Source organism: Coccomyxa subellipsoidea (assembly GCF_000258705.1).
Source record: "Coccomyxa subellipsoidea C-169, whole genome shotgun sequence".
NCBI classification, from domain to species: Eukaryota; Viridiplantae; Chlorophyta; class Trebouxiophyceae; family Coccomyxaceae; genus Coccomyxa; species Coccomyxa subellipsoidea.
Genome location: NW_005178027.1, coordinates 374,370 through 395,692, shown reverse-complemented (window position 1 = coordinate 395,692; position 21,323 = coordinate 374,370). Strand labels below are relative to the sequence as shown.

General features: G+C 52.2%; 4 protein-coding genes across 4 annotated transcripts; 1 reads left to right on the top strand and 3 right to left on the bottom strand.

Annotated features, from left to right (window-relative positions):
* Nucleotides 1–278: 278 nt before the first annotated feature.
* On the top strand, nt 279–6,712 carry COCSUDRAFT_37867 (catalase-domain-containing protein; the record flags this gene model as incomplete). The annotated part of the gene is made up of 12 exons (XM_005644596.1): nt 279–457; nt 1,797–1,876; nt 2,241–2,356; nt 2,510–2,704; nt 2,999–3,130; nt 3,579–3,714; nt 4,134–4,321; nt 4,644–4,764; nt 5,137–5,342; nt 5,728–5,859; nt 6,275–6,388; nt 6,620–6,712. The coding sequence occupies 12 exons, from the start codon at nt 279–281 to the stop codon at nt 6,710–6,712; spliced, it is 1,692 nt and encodes a 563-aa protein (XP_005644653.1).
* Nucleotides 6,713–7,030: 318 nt separating this feature from the next.
* On the bottom strand, nt 7,031–9,175 carry COCSUDRAFT_57833 (hypothetical protein; the record flags this gene model as incomplete). Its single annotated transcript, XM_005644595.1, has 6 exons — nt 7,031–7,216; nt 7,566–7,716; nt 7,934–8,058; nt 8,275–8,386; nt 8,566–8,843; nt 9,116–9,175. The coding sequence occupies 6 exons, from the start codon at nt 9,173–9,175 to the stop codon at nt 7,031–7,033; spliced, it is 912 nt and encodes a 303-aa protein (XP_005644652.1).
* A 501-nt stretch (nt 9,176–9,676) lies between these two features.
* On the bottom strand, nt 9,677–12,772 carry COCSUDRAFT_54397 (hypothetical protein; the record flags this gene model as incomplete). The annotated part of the gene is made up of 6 exons (XM_005644594.1): nt 9,677–10,214; nt 10,436–10,561; nt 10,843–11,032; nt 11,241–11,331; nt 11,448–11,545; nt 12,745–12,772. 6 exons carry the CDS (start codon nt 12,770–12,772, stop codon nt 10,127–10,129), a joined length of 621 nt encoding a protein of 206 aa, XP_005644651.1. The 3' UTR covers nt 9,677–10,126.
* Nucleotides 12,773–13,498: 726 nt separating this feature from the next.
* On the bottom strand, nt 13,499–21,189 carry COCSUDRAFT_44074 (translation elongation factor G; the record flags this gene model as incomplete). The annotated part of the gene is made up of 15 exons (XM_005644593.1): nt 13,499–13,657; nt 13,789–13,814; nt 13,994–14,156; nt 14,570–14,758; nt 15,350–15,568; nt 15,863–16,083; nt 16,409–16,626; nt 17,099–17,273; nt 17,680–17,800; nt 18,158–18,292; nt 18,882–19,082; nt 19,580–19,672; nt 20,054–20,209; nt 20,509–20,624; nt 21,177–21,189. The coding sequence occupies 15 exons, from the start codon at nt 21,187–21,189 to the stop codon at nt 13,499–13,501; spliced, it is 2,205 nt and encodes a 734-aa protein (XP_005644650.1).
* Nucleotides 21,190–21,323: the final 134 nt, after the last annotated feature.

The following is a 21,323-nucleotide window of genomic DNA, read 5'->3' as shown; positions in this document are numbered from 1 at the left end:
TCAATTCTTGGCAGCCACATCTTTCCATGCCAGATCTCCCAATGATTACGGGTCTGCATGGGCTGTCGTGTGCACATTTGAGGCAGAGGATGTCGTTGGGTGATGTCCTGCAACCGCAGCAAATCTTGTGCAGGGTGCCTTCTCAGTTTCCTGCCAAGTAGTGGAAGTCCATAGCTCATTCATGGGTGAGTCTGTATCCATGACTCGTGGGATGTCCATCAATCATGACTAAAAATGACCTTGTCTCAAATTCACAAAACCTTTCTCAAGACCCGGCAATGCCACAGGTGGTGGGCCCGCTGCTGCATGAGAGGGACATGTATCTGGCGTGGTCCCTCAAGCGCTCCAAGGCGGTCAACGGCAGCCGCTGCGTTGTGGGGGTGGTCGGCAAGGGGCACCTGCGGGGGGTCCTCTACCACTTAGTCACCCCTGGATCCAGCGGGAACCTGCGCTTCAGGTTCAAATTCAAATTGAGTTTATGGATTCGAAATGAAGGTTGGGGACTGTGCAAACTATGGGAGCAGTGTACAGGCAGTCCTGGAGGAAAGCTTTCCCCCTCTGTTGTCATAAAATGGTGTGCCTTGTAGGGAGGATGCTGAGCTTCAAGTGAAGGCCATGTTAGTCAACGGCTCACTGGTGCTGATCACCGCTCTTAGAAAGTATAGATACTGTAGACCCCTTGTTCATTGGCATCGATGAAGAGCTTCTTGACTTTGTTTTGTGCTCTCCCTAAGCAGCCTCAGCATGTCATTGAGACCAGTGGCTTGTGCAGGGACCTCGTGGGAGGCAAGAATGCCGGACTCAGCCAACGGCAGCGGCTGCAGAAGGCGGCAAAGAGGCTGGCGCTGGAGGCGCTGCTAGCTGGCGGCTGCTATGTGGCCTGGACTGCAGTATTCCCTCCAGGATGACTCAGAACGACTGAGTCACTGGACCACTCTCGTGAATTGGTTGGAGACCCTCTGTCTCTGAGGCCTAGCCTATGGTGCAGGGCGTGTGGCAGGCACTGTGGACATCTGGAGTCCCTTGTATGATCTGTGTTGATCATCTTAGAATGATGATCAAGAGTCCTCTGAATGGGATTTCATCCCATCGGGACACAGTCATTCGATTGATTAAACTGTACACTGTACCATACTGACATTGCAAATGACTGGACCAACGCATACACAAACTATGGGAGGAAGCTTAAGGGTAGCTGTTAGGGTACTTTGGTACTTTGGGTACTTTGCATAGCCAGAATTCTTTCTTCATGCAGGTTGCAATTGGGCTGCATTGGTTGGGCGTCAAAGAGGGTCTTTCGTTCATCCAACGTGCTAATGTCCCTGCGTGAAGGCAAGTATGAGTCTGTAGGAGTCCATCTGCATTGCAGAGGAATTTTTATGTGTCTGGAGACTCCAGAGGCAACCACCAAGAGCCAGAAAGTCAGCATCAACATGCGGTGGTGTATTCGTGAGATTAATTGAATTATTCTAGGTATAAAGAATGCAGTGGTGATCAGCAGAAGACGAAATGGTCGGAACACACGTTCTAAGGCCGGTCCTAGAAGTGGGATAAATTGCTAAAATTGGAGACAGGTGCTCCAGCAGGGCGGGGAATGTCTCTCGAGAGGCTCTTGCTTCCCGGGATGCTATTTGTCATGCAGTAAACCAGGACAGTATGTTCAGTATCGATGTGAAACATGATCGAAAAACTCATTTGAAGCCAAACATGAAACCCCTAATGCTCGGCCTCCTTTGGTTGTCTGCATGTGTGGTCGATGCTGCAACCTATGAAAAGACAAGCTCGCCCGTGCTGAGCAACAATGGGCCTTTCTTCACTACTAACTTCGGTGTACCAATTGCCAACAATAACGCATCTCTCACTGTCGGATCGCGAGGTGTGCCTGCTATCTTTTTCCGCTTCACCGGATGCCGGGCATTAGATGTCGAATTTGCCTACCTGTCCGTCCGAAAATTGCCAGATCATGGCTGGTATGTTATGAATAAGATTCCACAACAGCTTTCTCTAATCTTCAGGACTCTGTTTACTATAGAATCGAGATGGAACCTGTTCCTCTTGACAGCCGACATGACAACGTCCAGCTTGCTTGTGTTCACGCAGATTGCACACTTTCGAAATTGTCGGAAGCGTGTCCAGCAGCTTATTTTCAATCAGATTGTCAGATTTACAGAGAGACTCGTGGTACACTTTTTATTTGCCAGGTTAAACGGGGTCAAAGAAGAGAGCTTGTTGCTTCACAGGCCCTGTGCTGCTTGAAGACTACCAGATCTTGGAGAAGATTGCGACTTTTGACCGTGAAAAGATTCCCGAACGCGTGGTGCATGCCAGAGGCGCCGTAGCGAAAGGGTATTTCGAGGTCGATTCGCTCGTCCTGTTCCATCCAGCCTCCTTCAACAATTGCAATGTTGGCTAGTGATGGAGCTTCATGGTAACATCCAAACGAATGTGGCTGTGATGTTACTGGGGCCACAAAGTATCAAGCTGCCCACAGCTCATACCTATACTGCAGGTGACGGACGACATCACCGCGCTAAGTTTCGCAGACGTCTTCTCCGAGGTCGGCAAGAAGACCGACATCATCGTGCGCTTCTCGGTCGTGACAGGCCCGTCAGGCTCGCCGGAGTGGCTGCGCGACCCTCGTGGCTTCGCCATCAAGTTCTACACCCAGCAGGGCAACTGGGACCTTGTCGGCAACAACATCCCTGTGAGTGCAGCGCTCCCCACATGCAACGCCTGCCTGTATCCTGAGCACCAGTACAGCACCAGCTACAACCTTACAGCCTCATGGCCTACCAGGGTTGTTGCCGATCTGTTTTGCAGCGGCTGCCTTGTCACAGACCCCTGTTCATTGTGAAAGCCGAGTCTTCTCACGCCTCATTGGTGGATGCATCACAGTTCAGCAATGGCAAGCGCACGCAGAGGACAAGTTCCTCTGAGCCAGCAGAGCACTTACAACTCTGCACGGATCATCACACCACTTTTGCATGCATGCATGCAGGTGTTCTTCATTCGCGACGGCGCGCAGTTCCCGGACCTGGCCCATGCTCTGAAGCCCAGTCCAGTCAACCACCTGTCGCCAGGCTGGCGCACCGCCGACTTCCTGTCATACCACCCGGAGAGCATGCACATGGTGTGCTGCTGCCCACTTGCTCCCAGCACACCTACTTTGTCTGTCAATGTCCAGGAAGCAGGTTCTGAAATTCAGTGGCGGCATTGACACCTACAGACAGGATCCTAAAAAGCCTTTGATTGCTGGTTATCTGACAAATGGCGCTCGCAATGTGCAAATTTTATTGTGTGCTTTTGCTCTGGTTCTTAATGCCAAACTTGCAGAATTGGCAAGTGGCGCTCATACTGGCTTCAAGCTTCAAGGTTGGATGTATGCCCCCCTTCCTGCTGTAAATGCCAATAGTGCAGACTATGGCATTCCCTTCTGCGCAGACCTGGCACAGACAGGCAATGCCATAGTCAAACCTGCAGACCTGACTGGCAGACAACTTTTGTCCCCAGGAAGGCTGCCTGATGCACAAGACAGACAGCCTCCTTCAAGCAAGCAGCATGAGGCAATGTGCGTGCAGGTGACTTATCTACTTGATGATGTGGGCATACCGGCAGACTACCGCCACATGAACGGCAGCAGTGTCAACACATACTCGCTCATCAACAAATCCGGCGGAGTCAACCTCGCCAAATTTCGCTGGGTGCCCTCACAGGGTGAGGCCCTGTTTCATGCACTATCTCAGGGCAGTAAATATTGAACCTGGACTTTGATTTTATGGCAATGGCCAATAGCTAAGCTGCATGGCATTGCTTGCTTTGTGCACAAACTGCTATATATATTGCTTTTTAATATATTGGCATCTTTGCACTTGTGCTTTTTAAGGATGTGCATCACACGCAATGTACTGCCAATCATGAGGTTGAAGGCAAATAGGTCTTCAAGCAGTTGTTAAATGGAGCAGGAGAAGCGACGCCAAATAAGCTTTTAGTTGCTACCACTAGTGCATAAACTGCTTGATCTGCCAGAATCTGCCAGGATCTGTAGACATTTCATTGCTGGTTCAGGGCAAGGCTCCTGAACTCTGTGACACGCTAATTGTCCAACAATGAGCAGGACATTCTCACCTCCTCAGGTGAGAAGTATCTATTGGACGAGGACATTGGCAAGGTGGCCATGGCACACCCGGACGGCTCCTCTGCATCTTCAGATCTCTACACAGCCATCGATGCCAAGGAGTATCCGGAGTGGTACCTGTACATCCAAACCATAGACCCCTCTGCGTCGACAACCCTCGCATTCGACCCCCTGGACCCTACCAAGGCAGGCCATGATCCTCTCTTCTTGCACCACCATGCCATGCAGTGCGCGCTTGCATGCATGTGACACATGCTACCTCGTGAATGCACCTATTTGTGCAGCGCGCAAGCCTCTCCTATTGAAGCCACAACTCAATTTGCGGTCCGCTTTCCTGCCATATATGCTGTTTGCAGCTCTGCAGCATGAAGATGTCTGTCCTCTCATGTTTGAGAGCCATCCTGGAAAGCATTCTCTACTGTAAGCCGTGAGATGTGATAAAGGGGAAACAAAACAGAAGTCTTTCGAGGCCCCTTGGTTTGGACATGAACAGTGGTGCATGGGCCAGGTTTGGCCGGAGGAGCAGTTCCCAATGCGGCGAGTGGGAAAACTGGTGCTCAATCAGAACGCTGGCAACTTCCACAACGAGAACGAGCAGCTCGCATTCTCGCCTGCCCACATCGTGCCAGGTCAGCATGCGCCCGCCTCCCTGCCTGAAGTCTGATTGGACAGAGCTCTTCCCTCGCCTGATGTCGTGTTCATTTTCTTGGTTGAGACTATTTTGAAGAGTGTTTTGAAGCCTATTCCTAGAATTCTGTGGGCCCACAACAAAGGTAGTGGCAAATCTGCCAGCATTTGGCCAAAAATATTTACAGCACATTTGCAGCATTAAAGGCTGTAGCATGCGTGCCTGGTTTAGTACAGCTTCCTGCTATTCACCCGCAAGCTTGTGTCATGCATCTCCATTGTCAGCAGTCTTGAGGCACAAGAGGCAATCCTATCTTCCAACAATCAGAAATTGACTTCAAATTCAAGTTCAAACAGCACTGACTGCCGCGCAGGCATTGGGTACTCGGACGACAAGCTGCTGCAGTGGCGGCTGGTGGCTTACGATGACACTCAGCGCTACCGCATCGGCCCCAACTTTGGGCTGCTCCCAGTGAATGCACCCCGCTGCCCGGTGTACACCACTCGCCAGGACGGGCCCCTAAACAGCGCCAATCAGACCGGGGCCGTCAATTACTACCCCTCCGACTTTGCGAGCCAGGTCAGATACTTCTGCTCCCTTTGAAATTCAAATTTCGAATTGGAGAACAGCCTACAGAATTGTGGCTTTGCTTTCTATGCCCTGTCATTCTCTGCTGCATAATTCTTCATGTAGGCCAGTAGACCTGGGATGATCACGTCTGTATTTACTCGCGCATGCAACAACAAGCTGACGAAAGCTAGTTAAACTCCTGATCTTGTCCCAATCCCTCCCTGACCTCACCCGTAACCTCACCCTAATCTTCCCCAAATCTCTTTCATGATGTTTCCGTTTGGCTGAGACTTCTCTGATCCCTGACCATCCTGGCTTTCCTCTGATCTCTCTCTATCTCTCACTTTTCACTTCTCTTGATTGTCTGACACTGACAAAGCTCTTGCATGAACAGCCGCTGGCGGCACCATACCCTGTGGACAACAGCAGCGTGGGGCCGGCAATGCGCGTGCGCACAGTCATCGACAAGACGGACAATTTCTCGCAGGCCGGCGCGCGCTTCCGCTCCTTCGACTCGGCGCGGCAGGTGCGCGCATGCCCCCGCCCCCTAGTCAAGGAGAGATGACCGCTAACAACCTGTGCTTATAAGTTGGCTAGCACTGCTAAGCATCCCGACCTTGAACATGTTAGGGGTTGCGCGCTGAAAATATAGTCAGAGAAACAACCGCACATGCAAATATATGGTGCAATTGCATGCTGAGGCAGAGCGCAACAGTTTCTGCAACAAGAACAAGCTCGTGCGGAAATCTGTGCCTTAAAGCCAGCAGGAACGGTCCCTGATGTGCAAGTGGCTTCCAGCTACAAATCACAATGGCTTTTTCTGGCTGTGGCAGAACCCGAGGCTGTTGCATTTGAGTCAGACATGCTGCAGCTGCAAGTGAGCCTCTTGCATTTCAGTGCATGCACACCACCAAGATTCAATGCTCTCCTCATGCGCGCAGGCTCGGTTTGTGAAGCGGCTGAGTGGGCTGCTGAGCTCGCCCATGGTAACAGACGGCATCGTGGCTCGCTGGATGTCCTACCTGCAGCAGATGGACAGCAGCCTGGCCTCACAGGTGATCCCTTTACCTGTCTGCTTATCACAACTGCTCATTAATCGATGGTCATTGCTTGAGGCTTCAGATAGAGCATACATAATGCTCCTGTCCATGAGGCTCAGCACAGGAGAGCAGATCAGACATGGTGATTACTACTCATGCTCTTGCATGTTCTCCTGGGTGGGTCAGTAGTATTTAAACAACAACTCAAATTCAAATTTTCGTGAGGCTGTCTGCTACTTGTGACAGGTGTCCAGCTCTGTGGGGAGCCCCAAAGCCGCGGCCAGCCCCGCCCTGGGACCGGCTGTGATGCAGAGCTCGACAGGCCGCAGGATGGCGTAATCAATATAAACATAATCATGAATTCAAATTCAAATTTGAAGATGTGCCTGTGCAATCACAGGGCAATTCCTGATACACGCAATGTGTCAATAGAACATGAGTCTCAAGCCTGGTTGGGTGATCGATGATCAGTAATGACAGATTTAAAGGAAGGCAAGTCAGCGTGCCATCAAAGGGTGACGGGGGCTGGATCCCAGATGATAGATTAGACTGGCAAGGACTCGGTAGAGAACTTAAAGATCTTCTGAACACAGCTGTCTGCATTGTGATGCAATCTCTCCTCTACATAACAAATAAAGAATTCTTGAGGCATCTAACTCAAGGCTTCTTCACCACTCGGAGCAGCGGCCCGACAGTGGTCTGCGTCTGCAGCAGCGTTCCTGAGCCAAGCAGGTCCCTCACATGCCACCTCATGCCCAGCGGCGAGCTGTGCAGCTTCTTCTTTTCCAGCTCCTTCACAAACATCTCCGGGTGGCGCCGCCTCGTCAGCATCCCCAACAGCTCCTGAGTCATGGACACACCCGCCACACAATAAGGGATTATGCATGCACATCATGCTACATGTTGAATGAGCCAACAATGAAGCAGAACCATGTCTTACATATATGATGCCACCAGGAACGAGCGAAATGCATGTGTTGGTCAGTCCCACTCAGCCACGGCAGGCTGCCTAAAGCTTGTGATGTTTCAGGAGATCACATTATTGCCTTATGCCTCGAGGCCGCAAGGCCTGTAGTCAGAAGTGGGTATTTATGGAGTGACACCAATGCTGCGATTTCAGACCCCAGCGGCAAAATGTGCCTCGTCTGATATACTGTATATACCTAGCTGATCCATGACAATAGGTGGTCACCTTGCGGCCTGCTATGATGCCCTTGACGACAGGGCCGGCGTTGGGAAGTGCAAAGAGGAATCTGCCGGGGACTGAGTGGCGCGTGAGCAACCCCACATGCAGCAGCAGCGACACATGCGCCTCCGTCACCCTCTCATGCGATTCATTCCCCCTGAGCACATGTCGCGCACGAATCAACCACCCTGGCATGCGATTTGCGAAACAAAATCGCTCCTTGAAATCATTTCAGGCTTGCTTTCAAAACCCCGTATGAATGGAATCTGTACTAGGAGATCACTATGCGCCTGTTGAGTACAAGGTATATTTTGTCCTTCAGTCAGAAGATCCTTGCTGCTGTTGCATATGCGGAGCTGGGACGCTGTGCTCACCTGTCATCTCTCGACAGGTGCCACATCAGGTCCTCGTGAGAGATGTCAATCCCTGTACACTGGGGCAGCACTCGCTGCATGTACCATTGGAATACCGCCAGCACAATATCCACTGTGCCTTTCTCCTGTCCGACAAGCCCAAGCCCAACTTCAGCTTCACAGATAGCCACCAAGCCGCCACAGAACACCTGAATTTCCTGCTTCTCTGTTTGCCAGATGGGTGCGAAACTGCAGAGTTCTGCCCCCGTGGTATCCAATGACTCCAGCAGAGAAGCTACAAGCAGCTGCGATTCCATGTGCATCAGGCCGCCAGGCATTATGAGCTAAAGGAGAGCAAAAACCTTTTGCACATGCTCTAGCCTGCTGATGAGCGCTTGATAGTCTTCGATTGGCAGGTAGGCATAGACGTCTTGCAGTGTAAGCAGCTTGAACATGCGCAGCTTGTTTTGAAGCCTGCAGCACATGCGACTGTCAGCATTGACACCTCAAGCGAACCCTCATTCAAGCAGCATTGATGCTGCAGTTTTGTTGCAAAATGCATGTGCGACATTATTGTGTGACTGCTGGCTACAAGCAGCAAGTAAATTCCTATATGGTATGTGCGGTGGAAGGTTCAGGCGAATGCTGCCCACCTGAGCTCATCCAGTTGTCTGTCCACCACCGTCCTATCTTTGACAATGCTGTATATCTGCGATCGGAGCACTAGAGGTGGGACATCCCTGCTCCAGCCTGAAGGGAACTGGGCTCTTAGCAGCAGCACTGCTGCAAGAGTGTCGCTGGGAAAATTGCTGAAATCGTCTTCGTCGACCTCTTCAATGTTTGCTGGCAGATCTGGCGCCTGTTCTGTGTCAGGCACTGCAAGAGATGCCTCTCCTGGTTTGTTGCCTTCATGCGCTGCCTCCGAAGCGGACTGCGACAACAGTAAGAAGAAGAGCATTCGGTATATACCGTTTGGATGCTAAGTAGAGCAGGCTATTAGTCGGTGCCTCGATCATATACTTCAAGCAGTGGAGGTCTGCAAGATCTAAGGATCCAGCTCTTTCTTCGCATCCGGAGTAATCTGACCACCAGCACTTGAGCTGCACTTTTCCACAGTCATCATCCAATCGCCAGCATTTTTATCGGCGATGATCACTGGCGCGGTGTGGACATCTTAGACCATCAAGGAAACAAGATGTTCACCTGAAGATCATCATCGTCATATATCCTGATGAGCCGCCTTCTCTTTGGAACGCGAGCCATGTCTTCTCGTCAACTAGGGTCTTCTTCCTGGATGCACAGTCTCAAATCTGGGTCCGCCAAGGCAGCTTCTCCCATTATGAAGGTTAGTCACCTGAGGTTAGTCACCTTGATAATGACATTCGACAGGGACGGTGAATGGGGATGATGCTCTTGTGTTGGTATTTTCAGGTCGGCAAATCCAAAGCCAAAGGATATACACGCAGGGCGTCTGCAGCCGCGTCTGCGGGGCCCGTGTGTTGTTAAAAGCCACAGCAATCATGCATGGAATACCGTAGCTCATGCCTGCAGTGGGAGCCGGCACATGACTCATCGGATGCCCCACGAGACGGCACATTTGACAACACTTACTCCACCGTTCAGTGTGACACTCTTAAGAACAACTGGGGAACAACGTTTGGAAGTCACTGTGCCTGTTAGATGACAGGGATCGATCTGATCATACTATGATGCATGGACATGACCCGCATGCTCATGCAATTGGCAGCATCTTCAAAGGGCGCAAACGCAAGCACTGATTTACAATGGACAAAATACATATTCAAGAAGTCCCTCAACTGATTGCTACCTACTTTCACTACATAATACATTGGTTCCCAGGACAGGATTCTCAAAGTAGTGGAGCTGCTTAGTCACAGGTGTGCTGCTGTGCCCTCCCTGTAAGCAACGTCCTGGCAACTGTTTTATTGCAGGCAACTGGGCAGACCCTTTGTGCACCAAAGCCACATAAGATGCCTGGAAGAACGCACGCTGCGACCCCTGACACTTGTCTGGCTAAAACAGCTGTTTCCTGCCAGCCCTGCCGGCAAGCATCTGCTCTTCAAGGCAGCAGCTCCAAGCAATCCCAGTCAGCATGCTCGCATCGGTGCTGCATGCTCGCTACTGCTTCGGAGGCCCCGGTGGAAGTCAACTGGTAGGAACATGCTGCAATTTCAGGGCCGCCCCAGCTGTGCCTCAAGCGGAGGGCTCCAGTGCGAGCACTGCCAGAGCCTCTTCCACCTCAATCCAGTCTCTCACTCGCCTGATCCGGTCATGCGTGGGCCTGCACATAAAGGCAAACCTTGCATTGAGCACTCCGCACTTCTTTCAATTAGTGCCAATCACATCACCACTGGCGAGCAATCCTTAGAGCCACCGGTGGCACAAGTGGTAGTGCTGCCATCATCTCAGAACACCCACCAAGATAAACATGCTTTCCTCAAGTGTATGGCAGATGTGGCCAACAGCACAGATGAGATTTCACTGAGAATCAAGGCCCCTCACCCGTCAGAGGTTTTGCTCCAGGGGTAGCTCGAGTTCCAGTCATACAGCAGCACATCAATGCCAGCTGTCGCGCACTCCACTGCATAGCGGGGGTTGTCATCTATAAGCACCGTCGCGCCGATCTCCCTGGGACCAAACAGCATATAATGATTAAAAACCAACCAACCCATGGCACTCGCAGCCTGCCTCTCTTACAGTGCCCATGACATGCTCAGTGTCCCAAGCCAACAAGCCTGTGGTCAACAAATTCTGGGCAGAATGCAGTAGGAGCTGATGCCCGCAAAAGCACAAATGCTTGAGATCCACGTCACTCGCCCCAAACCTTGTAAATGGCGCACTCTGGCGACACAAGACCCCGCAAACGACTACTTTAAAGCGACCAAGCCTGGGGAAATCCTGCGGCGTACCTGCAGATCTCTGACTTGGCCTTGGACTTGCCCTCCAGCGCCCAGTGGTTGCCAAAGTGGACCTCTGAGAAGATGCCTGGAAAGTGCTTGTCCACCCACTCCAGCGTTGGCTGCTGTATGCAGTGCTGCCGCGATGTCACAACCACCAGCTCGCAGCTCTTGCCCAACCGCTGCAGGCTGTGCAGGGCGCCTGTGATGCAATATACAGGAGCCTCAGCCTTGCTTGGCATCACCCTTTCTATGCAGTAGAGTGTCAAATCGAGCAGCTAGGAGCTAGGAGCTGTGTCGCGTGGGAGTAAGAAAAAGTGCTACAGTATGTCAATTTGTCTGGCATGCTGCCTCCCTTGTTCAAGATGTTGCAAGAGGTCCTGCACAGCGTGGGGAGTCCAAGGACGTGCCTGGGATCGGCAGAATGCCTGCTGCAAAGTGCCGCGACTTGAAGAAATCGTGGACTATGTGATTCGATTCATCCGTTGAACAATTCCATATCTGCAGTAGCAACCATCAGGTTGCTTGAAGACAAATAGACTAGAATATTTAGCAATAAGCAAATGCCACGGTGCAATACAGGAGGCAATGAGAAGCAACAAGAGGCAGCAGCGCACCTTTGCGAATTCATATACAGAGTAGTCTGGGATGTCATACTCGAGGCCATACTCCTCGTGGCAGAACTTGTTTAAGCTATGCAAAAATCTGCCCAAAACTGCAGTCACACAGAACCATCAATTACATGTCATTCGTTGCACGCATGCTGATTGTCTGCATGGTACAGACCAAAGGCTTGGCAATCAGGAAGTTCACAACGAGGTGGATGTTCAAAAGCCGTCCTCACCTTCATCGACATCCACTGCCACTCGCAATTTGGCTCGTCTCCTCTGCTTATGCACATTCGGCTCCCGTGGTAATGATCTAACCCCACCCCCTAGCACTTGCACATTATTGACGGCAGTTGATGCAGGCTCAAGACTGACAACCGCGCTCTGCCTTGGCCTGGACAGCTGCTGTGGTGTGTGCGTGCGTTGTGCTGTGCTGCGGTCTGGTTGGAAAGCTGCCACCGAGGTCAGGGGTTGAGCCACGGGCCGCAGGCGAGGTGCCACCTGCACTCTCAAGGACTGCGCTGCTCCAAAGAACGACGCCCTGCCTGGCAGCTCGTGGCAACAGGATTGCAGCATCGCTCACAACAATCGGTACTCTCCCATAACCAAAGCAGCGATGGCTGCTCTGTGCACAGGTCAATGCTGCTAGTTGCAAAATGAAAAGTTCTGCCTGCTGCTGCAAGCTCATGCCGTCTGGCCTGGGGGGACCGGCGGGAGGACCCTCGGGAGATAGCTCTGGCGAATGCAGAGAATTTGGCGGAATGCATGAGCTCGCCATGCACATTCAGAGAATGGATGATTTACAGCTTCGATCGCACTGCCCTCCGCATCGACATGGCAAGTGCCCATCCAGCATTGTCAAAATGTGCCCTGTGCACATGCCTTGTAAGCCAGCTCCAAGCAAAGTGTCAAACGAATTTTTGAGCGGTATGTATTAAAGCGGTGGCGCGCGCCGGCCGGCTTCAAGTCAAGAAGTTCTGGCAGGCTTCTCAATCTTGGGTTCCTCAAGATTACAGTATGAGGACTCCCGCCACAGTGCGAGTAACCAAAATGGACTCAGTCAACAGACAAACTTGAAGCCCTCTTCGAGCTGATCAGGTGCATGCAGTACTGTAACTTCATCTAGAATTCAATTTTAGAGTGGTCGTCCCATGGTATTCATTCTGTCATCGCCATCTACTACCGTTCAGGTCCATGCCTTGTCATTGTCCGCCCACATCCAGTGGACACTGTAATTGCACTGGCTGCAAAAGCACAGTAGCAGTATACCTTCTCAAGCTTTAAGGAAGTTTACACGCATACCAACACGCGATACTCTTGGACACCACGCCCATAGCATGCTTGGGGGTGTGCAAGTTTGCAACATGCTTGCAGCCCAAGGTATTTTGCATGGCTTTACACGCGCATGCAAGCCCTGTTGACAACTGAAAACAGCCGCAAAGCACCCCAGTAATATTACTCTGCCTTGAGCACTTGCGAGCCAAAATAGTGCAAGACCCAGTCAATCACACCGCTCGTGTAGCTCTTCAGCCATTTATCTACCAACAAGCCCCTTGCTTCTTCTTCTGCACCAAATGTAGCACAGCTCTTGATCATCAGGCATGTCAGAGCTGATGCCTTTGCGACCCCTTTCCTGTAATGCTGCTGTGCAATTTGCTCTTCCTTCAGCAGCCCACCGTCACACAGTGCGCTGCAAATATTGCCGCCTATATGTGCTCATCTTTGGCCCTTATCCACCCTGACGGCTGCCAGCAGCCTTGATGGTGAGCGCAAAAAAAATTGCTCCCCACACAGGCGCTTGCTTTCGCATGCCCCCTCACAAAGAAGTCATTCCCTCCCACCAAATCGGGCAGCCACGCCGAACTCAGCCGTGCACATGGCATGCCACTCCACATGCTTTCCACAGGGGCCCTATAGTTTACCCCCTGGTTCCCATTATTGCCGCTATAAACGGTGCACTTTGCATGCGTCGCCTACAATATTTGTCATCAGATGAACCGCTCTCGTGCGGTGCACTTGGCATGTTCGCCCCACCAAGGTTGTCATGAGATCTACCGCTCTCAAGCGGTGGACTTGGCGTGCGCGCCCACGATCTTCTCCTGGATATGGTTGGGGACAACGTCGTACTTCTCCAGCTGCATGGAGTACTGCGCGCGGCCCTTGGTCATGCCACGCAGCGTGCTCACGTACTGGAACATCTCCGACAAGGGCACGCTCGCCTGCAGATCAAGATTAAATTCAAATCTCAACCCTCATGAACTCGACAAAATCCTCACAATCCTGATCGACGCTAGCAAGCGGCGCCCTTGGCGGCCGCAGGGTCATTGGAATCTAGAAGGAGTGCACCCACGTGGGCTGTCAAGGTCGGCTGCAACCCTGAAATTGTGTCATCAACCCCAGATCAAGCTTTCCTTACCCATATATTGTCCAATCTGAGCGAGGCCCAAGGTCAGTCGCCTTGCAGTTGAATGACCAATCACAAATAAATCAAAATATCAAATGTGTTCCTTAAAGAGCACCAGGACTGTAGAGGGGACACCCTCAGCAGCAAACACTTGAGGCCAGTCTCCTTTTCAACATCTCAGAGTCAGAGGCAGGGCGTGCCTTGATGAGGCGCAGGTTGCCGGGCTTGTCGATGAACTCGCCGACCATGCCGCGGCGCGAGTTGAGGTCGCCGATGACGTCACCCATGTGCTCCTCGGGCGTAGTCACCTCCACCTGCGGTGCACCCCATAGTCAGGGGTGACTTATTTTGCATGCAGTGGCTCTCGCAGTGACTCCTGGGCTAACAGCTGGGGGCAGCCATATAACAAACATCTCTTTAGGAGCTCCTCCTCTTGAGCCACTGCTTGCCTGTGCAACCTGTGCAAGAATGACCTGACAGTTTCCTCCTTTTGGTACCCTCCAGAGGTTGGCCAGTGATGGACTTTTGCATTTGGCAATTAAAGGTGCCCACGATATGCCCCAGCAGCGCAGCAGACTGCCGAGGGCCGCAAGCAGACCTTCAGGTTGCGCTCAAGCAGGCGCGCTTAGCCCCTTGCGCATGCATGTGCAAGCACAGCGTACTGCAACAGGTAACAAATAGTAGAACCTCCTGCATATCCACAAACTGGCAAAGGCGGGAAGGACACCTTCATGATGGGCTCGAGGAGGCGGGCCTGTCCCTTGCGCATGCCCTCACGGAAGGCGCCGCGCGCAGCGATCTGGAAGGCTAGCACGCTGGAGTCGACATCGTGGTAGGAGCCATCGTACAGCGTCGCACGCACGTCCACAACCGGGAAACCCGCCAGAATTCCACTGGACATCATCTCCTCCAGACCCTGTTCCAAAGGCACAAAATCAATCTAACACACCACCCAAATCCCTACTGCCAGTGAAATCCTGGACGTCACACTCTGCTTGACGACCTCCCGGCCTCGGCCCATGCGGTGAATTTGCAGGGCCGCCTCAGACGTGCATATTTCTGTACCGCCACATTGGTCCCAATGTGGAAACTCCTCAGGACCCCGCTTACGCAGGCAGAGAAGGCTTGATCTTGCATGAAATTCATCGATCTGCCAAGAGGCAGGCAGGATAGAATATTCCATGCCGTCTTCTCTGTCGTAAGTCATAGGAGACATGCAACCAGGCCCACAGGAAGGAGCAGTGCAAGCCAGATGCTGCAGGACACTGAAAGAGCACATAGAGCAAGAGGTTTGGCAAGGCCAACTGCACAGAAGGGGGTGGGCTCACAATTCGCATAGCATGCATAAATCTGCGGGGAGGCAGGGAGGAAGGGACACACATTTTGGCAATCTTCATGCCACCCTTAGCTGCAGCCATGGGAGCATGGTCACCAAGAAGCGATTGCACAAATGCATATGGGGCATAAGGTCTTGCATGGTGGCTTGCATGGAGGAGGGTGGGCGCACCTTGGTGACACCGGGGATGTACTCCTTGGGCACGGTGCCTCCCTTGATGTCGGAACGGAACTCGAATCCAGTGCCCGCCTCGCCCGGCTCGAAGCGGATTGACACCTCGGCGAACTGGCCGGATCCGCCGCTCTGCTTCTTGTGCACGTATTTGATGTCCGCCATCTGGCTGATCGACTCGCGGTAGTTCACCTGTGGCGCGCCCACATCGCACTCCACCTGCGCAACAAATACTTTTTTTAAACAAAAAGAAAAGATATGAAGCATGTAAAAGTTAAATTTTGATTTAAATTTTAGCTGGTGGAGATTAGATTTCAGGGCAGCAGGCGTCCCTGCTGCCACATCAGCTCTCATGCGCAAGGCTTGCAACATTTCGATTGCGACACTGCATCGCTAGCACTCCGCTATCATGCACCAGGTGTATGACAGGTGTTCTGTACGACAGGTGTACTGTAGCAGCCATGCAGATGTCAAGTTGTGCAGCGAGGAAATGCGATACTCAGCAAGGGGTACGTCAAGAGGCGGGAGGGAACGCGCCTTGAACTCGCGCCGCAGGCGGTCCACGATAATGTCCAGGTGTAGCTCGCCCATGCCTTCAATGACGGTCTGGTTGGTCTCCTCATCGCGGGTGAAGTGGAAGGAGGGGTCCTCCTGGGCCAGCTTGATGAGCCCGTTGCTCATCTTCTCCAGGTCGCCCTTGCTCTTAGGCTCGATCGCGATCTTGATGACCGGGTCTGCAAGCATGCAGAACATCAGCTCAGTACACCATCTTTGTGCATGCATTTGGGTATCCTTCGAGTCCTGCGCAGGTCGTTGGCGTCTGAAGTGGGGCAATCTCCATGAAGTGGCGACATGCAGGATACTAGCCAGAGGATGCGAATCTGAGGGCCACTAGTATGTCTCAGTGAAGCTTTGATGCCTTTCAAATTACAAGCTTGGCAGGGCAAGGATATACACATGCAGCAAAAAGCTTCACGGCCTGAATTCTGCAGGATAGGCTAGAAGAGAAGAGGTGGCTGCAGTGACTGTGCAATGAGAGCACCAGGTGAAGAGACACACCGGGGAACTCCATGCGCTCGAGGATGATGGGCGCCTTCTCATCGCACAGCGTCTCGCCGGTGATCACGTCCTTGAGGCCGGCCACGGCGATGATGTCACCCGTGCGCGCGATCTTCACATCCTCTCGGTTGTTGGCGTGCATCATCAGCAGGCGCCCGATGCGCTCCTTCTTGCCCTTGTTCGCGCACAGCGCGTATGTGCCAGCCTCCAGGACGCCACTGCGGCGGGGCAGAAAATTAAATTGAATCCCTCCTTCAAATTTGTGTTTCAAGTCTTGTTCCTTTCGTCATGCAAATATCAGATGACCTCTATGAGGGCACCCTAATGCATCAGCTTCCAGGATGTGGGTCAAAGAACCTGCTTCAGGACCTTTCTTTCAGAAACGATTTTAAATCTTGTTCCTGTGAACATCGGTGGTCAGAATACCTCTAGGTGGGCGGAGCCCTGTCACATAATATTGCCTTGGTGAAACGAGGCGATCAGCTGGCATGTCAACATGCATGCCCAAAGGGCTCTGAGACGGTCTGTCCAAACCAGGTGCATGCTCAACTCTGCCTGGCATATGAAGAGCACAACATCAAATCGCAAAATCACAATCGTGCTGCGAGCCGCCAGTTCCTGATGCATCAATTATACACAAAAGCCCAGACCGAGCACACGACTAGAGCCCAGAGCACAAGGAGCACACACCTGTAGATGCGCAGGAAGGTAAGGGAGCCCACAAACTGGTCGGCCATGATCTTGAACGCGAGCGCTGAGAAGGGCTCGGCGTCGTCTGGCTTGCGGGTGAGGGCCACGTCGGGGTTGTCCACCTCGGACCCCTTCACCGCTGCCACCTCCAGGGGAGATGGCAAATACGCAACCACTGCACGCCCACGCACATTATCAAAGCTTGATCCCCCCCTCAACAGATAAGCTACCATAGAGAGTAACAGATAAGCCCCGTTGCTTTGCACCCTGGTGCAAATACACAGATGGAGCTGACATGACAGCAGACACGCTTTTGGGTTGCCTGTGCTTGAGAAATGTGAACTGCATCTGCCTCGTAATCAAATAAACAGAGATGCAGACATCAATGCAAAGCCAGCGCCAAAGAAAGGAGAAAGGGCTGCCTCGCAGTTGGAACACCAACAATTGCTTCCTTTCCATCAATCACATGCATGGCAGGCGGGCCAAAGCTGTCAGCAGCAGTATGGATTGTGAGTTGATCATGGACAGCTCTATTGCAACGCACACGTTGCTGCTGCCCTGCATGGGAAAAGGATGCGCACCTGCGTCCAGCAGAGGCTGCACGCCCTTGTTCTTGAAGGCCGAGCCGCACAGCACCGGCACAAATTTGTTGGCGATGGTGCCCTTGCGGATGAGACCCCTCAGCGCCTCCTCATCAGGCGTCTGCGCCAGCACGTCAACTTGGTTAGTAAGGGCGTTGTAGTCTATCTTACTAATATCTACTTGGATACAGCTGTGGCTCTGCACCAAGGCAACACAGGGCCGAGCAGCTTCTGTGTGAAACTCATTTTTACCCTTGCTTGGACCATTTGCTGGAAGGATTGGCTGTCGATGTCCTCACACACATGAAATACCTTTCAATTCTTGCTCAATACAATGGCAGCGACCAGCAACCGGATGTTTAGCCTTGATGCTGGGTCAGCCAATGCATCTCTCCAGCACAGCTCTTCCAGGTCATATATTGAATACTCCATACAATGGAGGAGAGGGGAAATAAAGAAGAAGCACAAGGGGGCGCACGTTTCCCTCCAGGTAGGCCTCCATGGCGTCGTCGTCCACCTCGATGGCATCTTCCACCAGTTTCTCATGCCACTCCTCCGCCATCTCCTGCAGGTCCTCCGGGATTGGGCCCACGTCAAAGCTGGCGCCCAGCTCCTGCAAGAACAGCCACCGGCACTCTCAGCACCATAAACTATTGACAGGCACATTTGCATCCCTTCAATTTGCAGCCGAATGCAAAGCACGACAACGATTGGCACTTTCAGCGCCTTCAATTTCCTGATAGCCACAGGTGCATCCATGCAATGCTGTTGCCGATTTGCCACAGTTGCCTAACAGCCAAACATCCATGCAGGAGCTGTGGCAAGAACAACCATTAATCAACACACAGGAATATCCCAGGAAGCCAAAACTGCCCCTCCTTCGATAAAGTACCCCTGCGCCCTGTTGTGCGCAGGAGCCACACAGTGGCCCCTTGAGAGACCAACCTGGGTTGGATTCAAGGCATATAGATCTGCGATTGTTTCAAGTGGTCATTGAGCATTCCTGGGCCGGAAGAAATATATATTACTGTCGCATGATCTGCACTTGCTAGGCAGTCCTTCCTTTCATTTCCGGATCTCGCTCTCCTTTAATGATAGCTCATCTAAACAGAGCCCCTTAGTAGTCCTTTTCTTTTTCAGCACATGTCCGTGCTGTCTGCATTCCTCTCTTCATAATGCTTCATTTTTATTTTGTTCCACACCTCGCCGTCCCATGTTATGGCGTTCATGGCCACGAGGTCCACAACTCCTTTGAAGTTGTCCTCGGCCCCGATGGGCAGCGTGGTCACCACAGGCTTTGCGCCCAGGTTGGCCTTGATCATGTCAACTGTGCGGAAAAAGTTGGCGCCCATACGGTCCATCTTGTTGACAAAGCAGATGCGCGGCACGCCGTACTTGTCCGCCTGCGCGTGCGACACATTTATAAGCATGCATAAACTTGTGCCTACATGCACTTGTAAGTAATGCATGCACTCATCAGTAATGCATGCTTGCTCCAGCCCACGATGAGCGCCCATTGGGCTGCAGCTACTTCTCAACAAGTCCTGTATGCTTGGGGGGCCCAAATTGATACCAGACAGGTGTGAGTGCCACGAGTCGCATTAAAACAGAACCTGATAGACAATTATGCCTTAAAATGGTATCTTCCTGGCACTTCATCTGAGTGACTAAGTTGGAGCCAGCGAGGTGTTGTGAAACAAGATATGATAGCCAAGTTATGCTATGTCTTGTGCTTCCCAGCGCTCATGAAGACGACAGGGCTTAAACGTTCACTCACCAGATGCACACCCACCATACCCCAGGATTCTAAATATATTGGATAACTAAAACCAAGTGGCCTTCACTGGCAGCTCTCCCAAGGTGAGGGCTATATCACAGCAAGACGGGCTGATAGGCACACCTGTCGCCACACGGTCTCGCTCTGCGGCTCGACTCCCGCCACGCTGTCAAACAGCGCCACTGCTCCATCCAGAACCTTCAGCGCACGCTCCACCTGTTGCAGGCAAAATTGAATTCAAACAAGCGCCAAGTCAGGGAAGTGCCAGCTCAGGTAGTGGCACACCAGGACAATGCCAAGTCAAGCAAATCCAAACCCATGCTGAAGTCTGATCAGGCTGACAGTGCGCAACAAAAAGACCTGAAACAGCGCAAACTTGCCCTGTGCCTTTGCGTGTCGAAGTGGCTTCTGTACTGTCAGCAGTTGACACTCACAAGGCAAACACCAGAAGCGCCAGGCATCCCTTAAAAGGACACTCAAAAAGACATCCTGCAAACAGTGCAGATGCTTGGATTTTCCATACAACATGCTGCTAGCACAGCATGCAGAAGGCGATGAGGGGTGCGGCACTGCTGCGAGGGAGATAGAAGGGGTCACCTCGAGGGTGAAGTCCACGTGACCGGGAGTGTCAATGATGTTGATGAGGTGGTCCTTCCACGTGCAGGTGGTGGCAGCGGATGTGATGGTAATCCCCCGCTCCTGTTCCTGGACCATCCAGTCCATCGTGGCAGCGCCCTCGTGCACCTCCCCAATCTGCACAGAACCCACAAATTTCCTTGCCGAGGTTCTTGTAGTGTTAGTAGTTTGACTGGGCTACATGAATAGCTATGCCTCTTCAACATGGACGAATGCAACGCATGCACGCCACGTTCACGGAAGAACACACATGCAGGAGGTCCCAGCTGCTCATCACAACCCTGGAGAGGCTGGACTCTGTAGAGGTGTGTTCATGCAAAAGTGTTGCCGCGGGCCCTTGATTGTGCGTGCATGACACCGGCTATTCAAGCGCCAGCGGCTGCCAATGTGGTCAGGTGCAGCAGTATCAGTCGCACCTTATATGACTTGCCGGTGTAGAAGAGAACGCGCTCGGTACATGTTGTCTTCCCGGCGTCGATGTGAGCGCAGATTCCAATGTTCCTGTACCTCTCCAGTGGCACGACGCGTTTGCCTGCGCAGAGCGTTGTAAGACTATCACTCCAAGAAATGTAATCTGAGCAGTTGCATCTTTCATGCGATCCTGCTTCATCAATTTGATGTCATTGGCAATAGGGTCTTGGGCCGGCAAGCTCTTGGGCAGCATGGTGCATAAATTGAGATGTCCTGATAAAGAGCTGAATGCACTCACCAGACTCTGCATCAGCAACTGTGGCTGTCCGGATTGTGGAGGTTCTGCGAGAGACACCGCTCTTGAGGGGTACAGGAGCGCCCTGAGCAGGAGCAAATATCTCAATCACGACTTTGTACTTATTTTTTTTGTTCCTGAAGACCTCTTGCATTCCTGCTGCTGTTTCTTGTGGCTGCTAGCACTCAGCATGTAGTAAGATATTGATAAGGGACACGTTTGATACTCCAAAGAGAATACAATTTCACCTCAAGAAACAATATTACACCAGACGCTAGATAAAAGGAACAAGACCCCGGTATCATGAGCAAGGAAGAGATGAGCAGGAATGCCAGGGCTCAGCTAGCTTTGCTTTTACTGCATTACAACTCTGCGCACCCTCATTCCACATCCTGAATTCTTCAAGACGTTCTGCTGTGCGCCTGTGGTACCCGAACACCGTGGCAGAGCCCCAGTCTGCTGTGAGCTGGTGCTAGCTACAAGCACGGAAGTCGTTGCGGACCTTCCCAGTGCCGATTGCTGCCC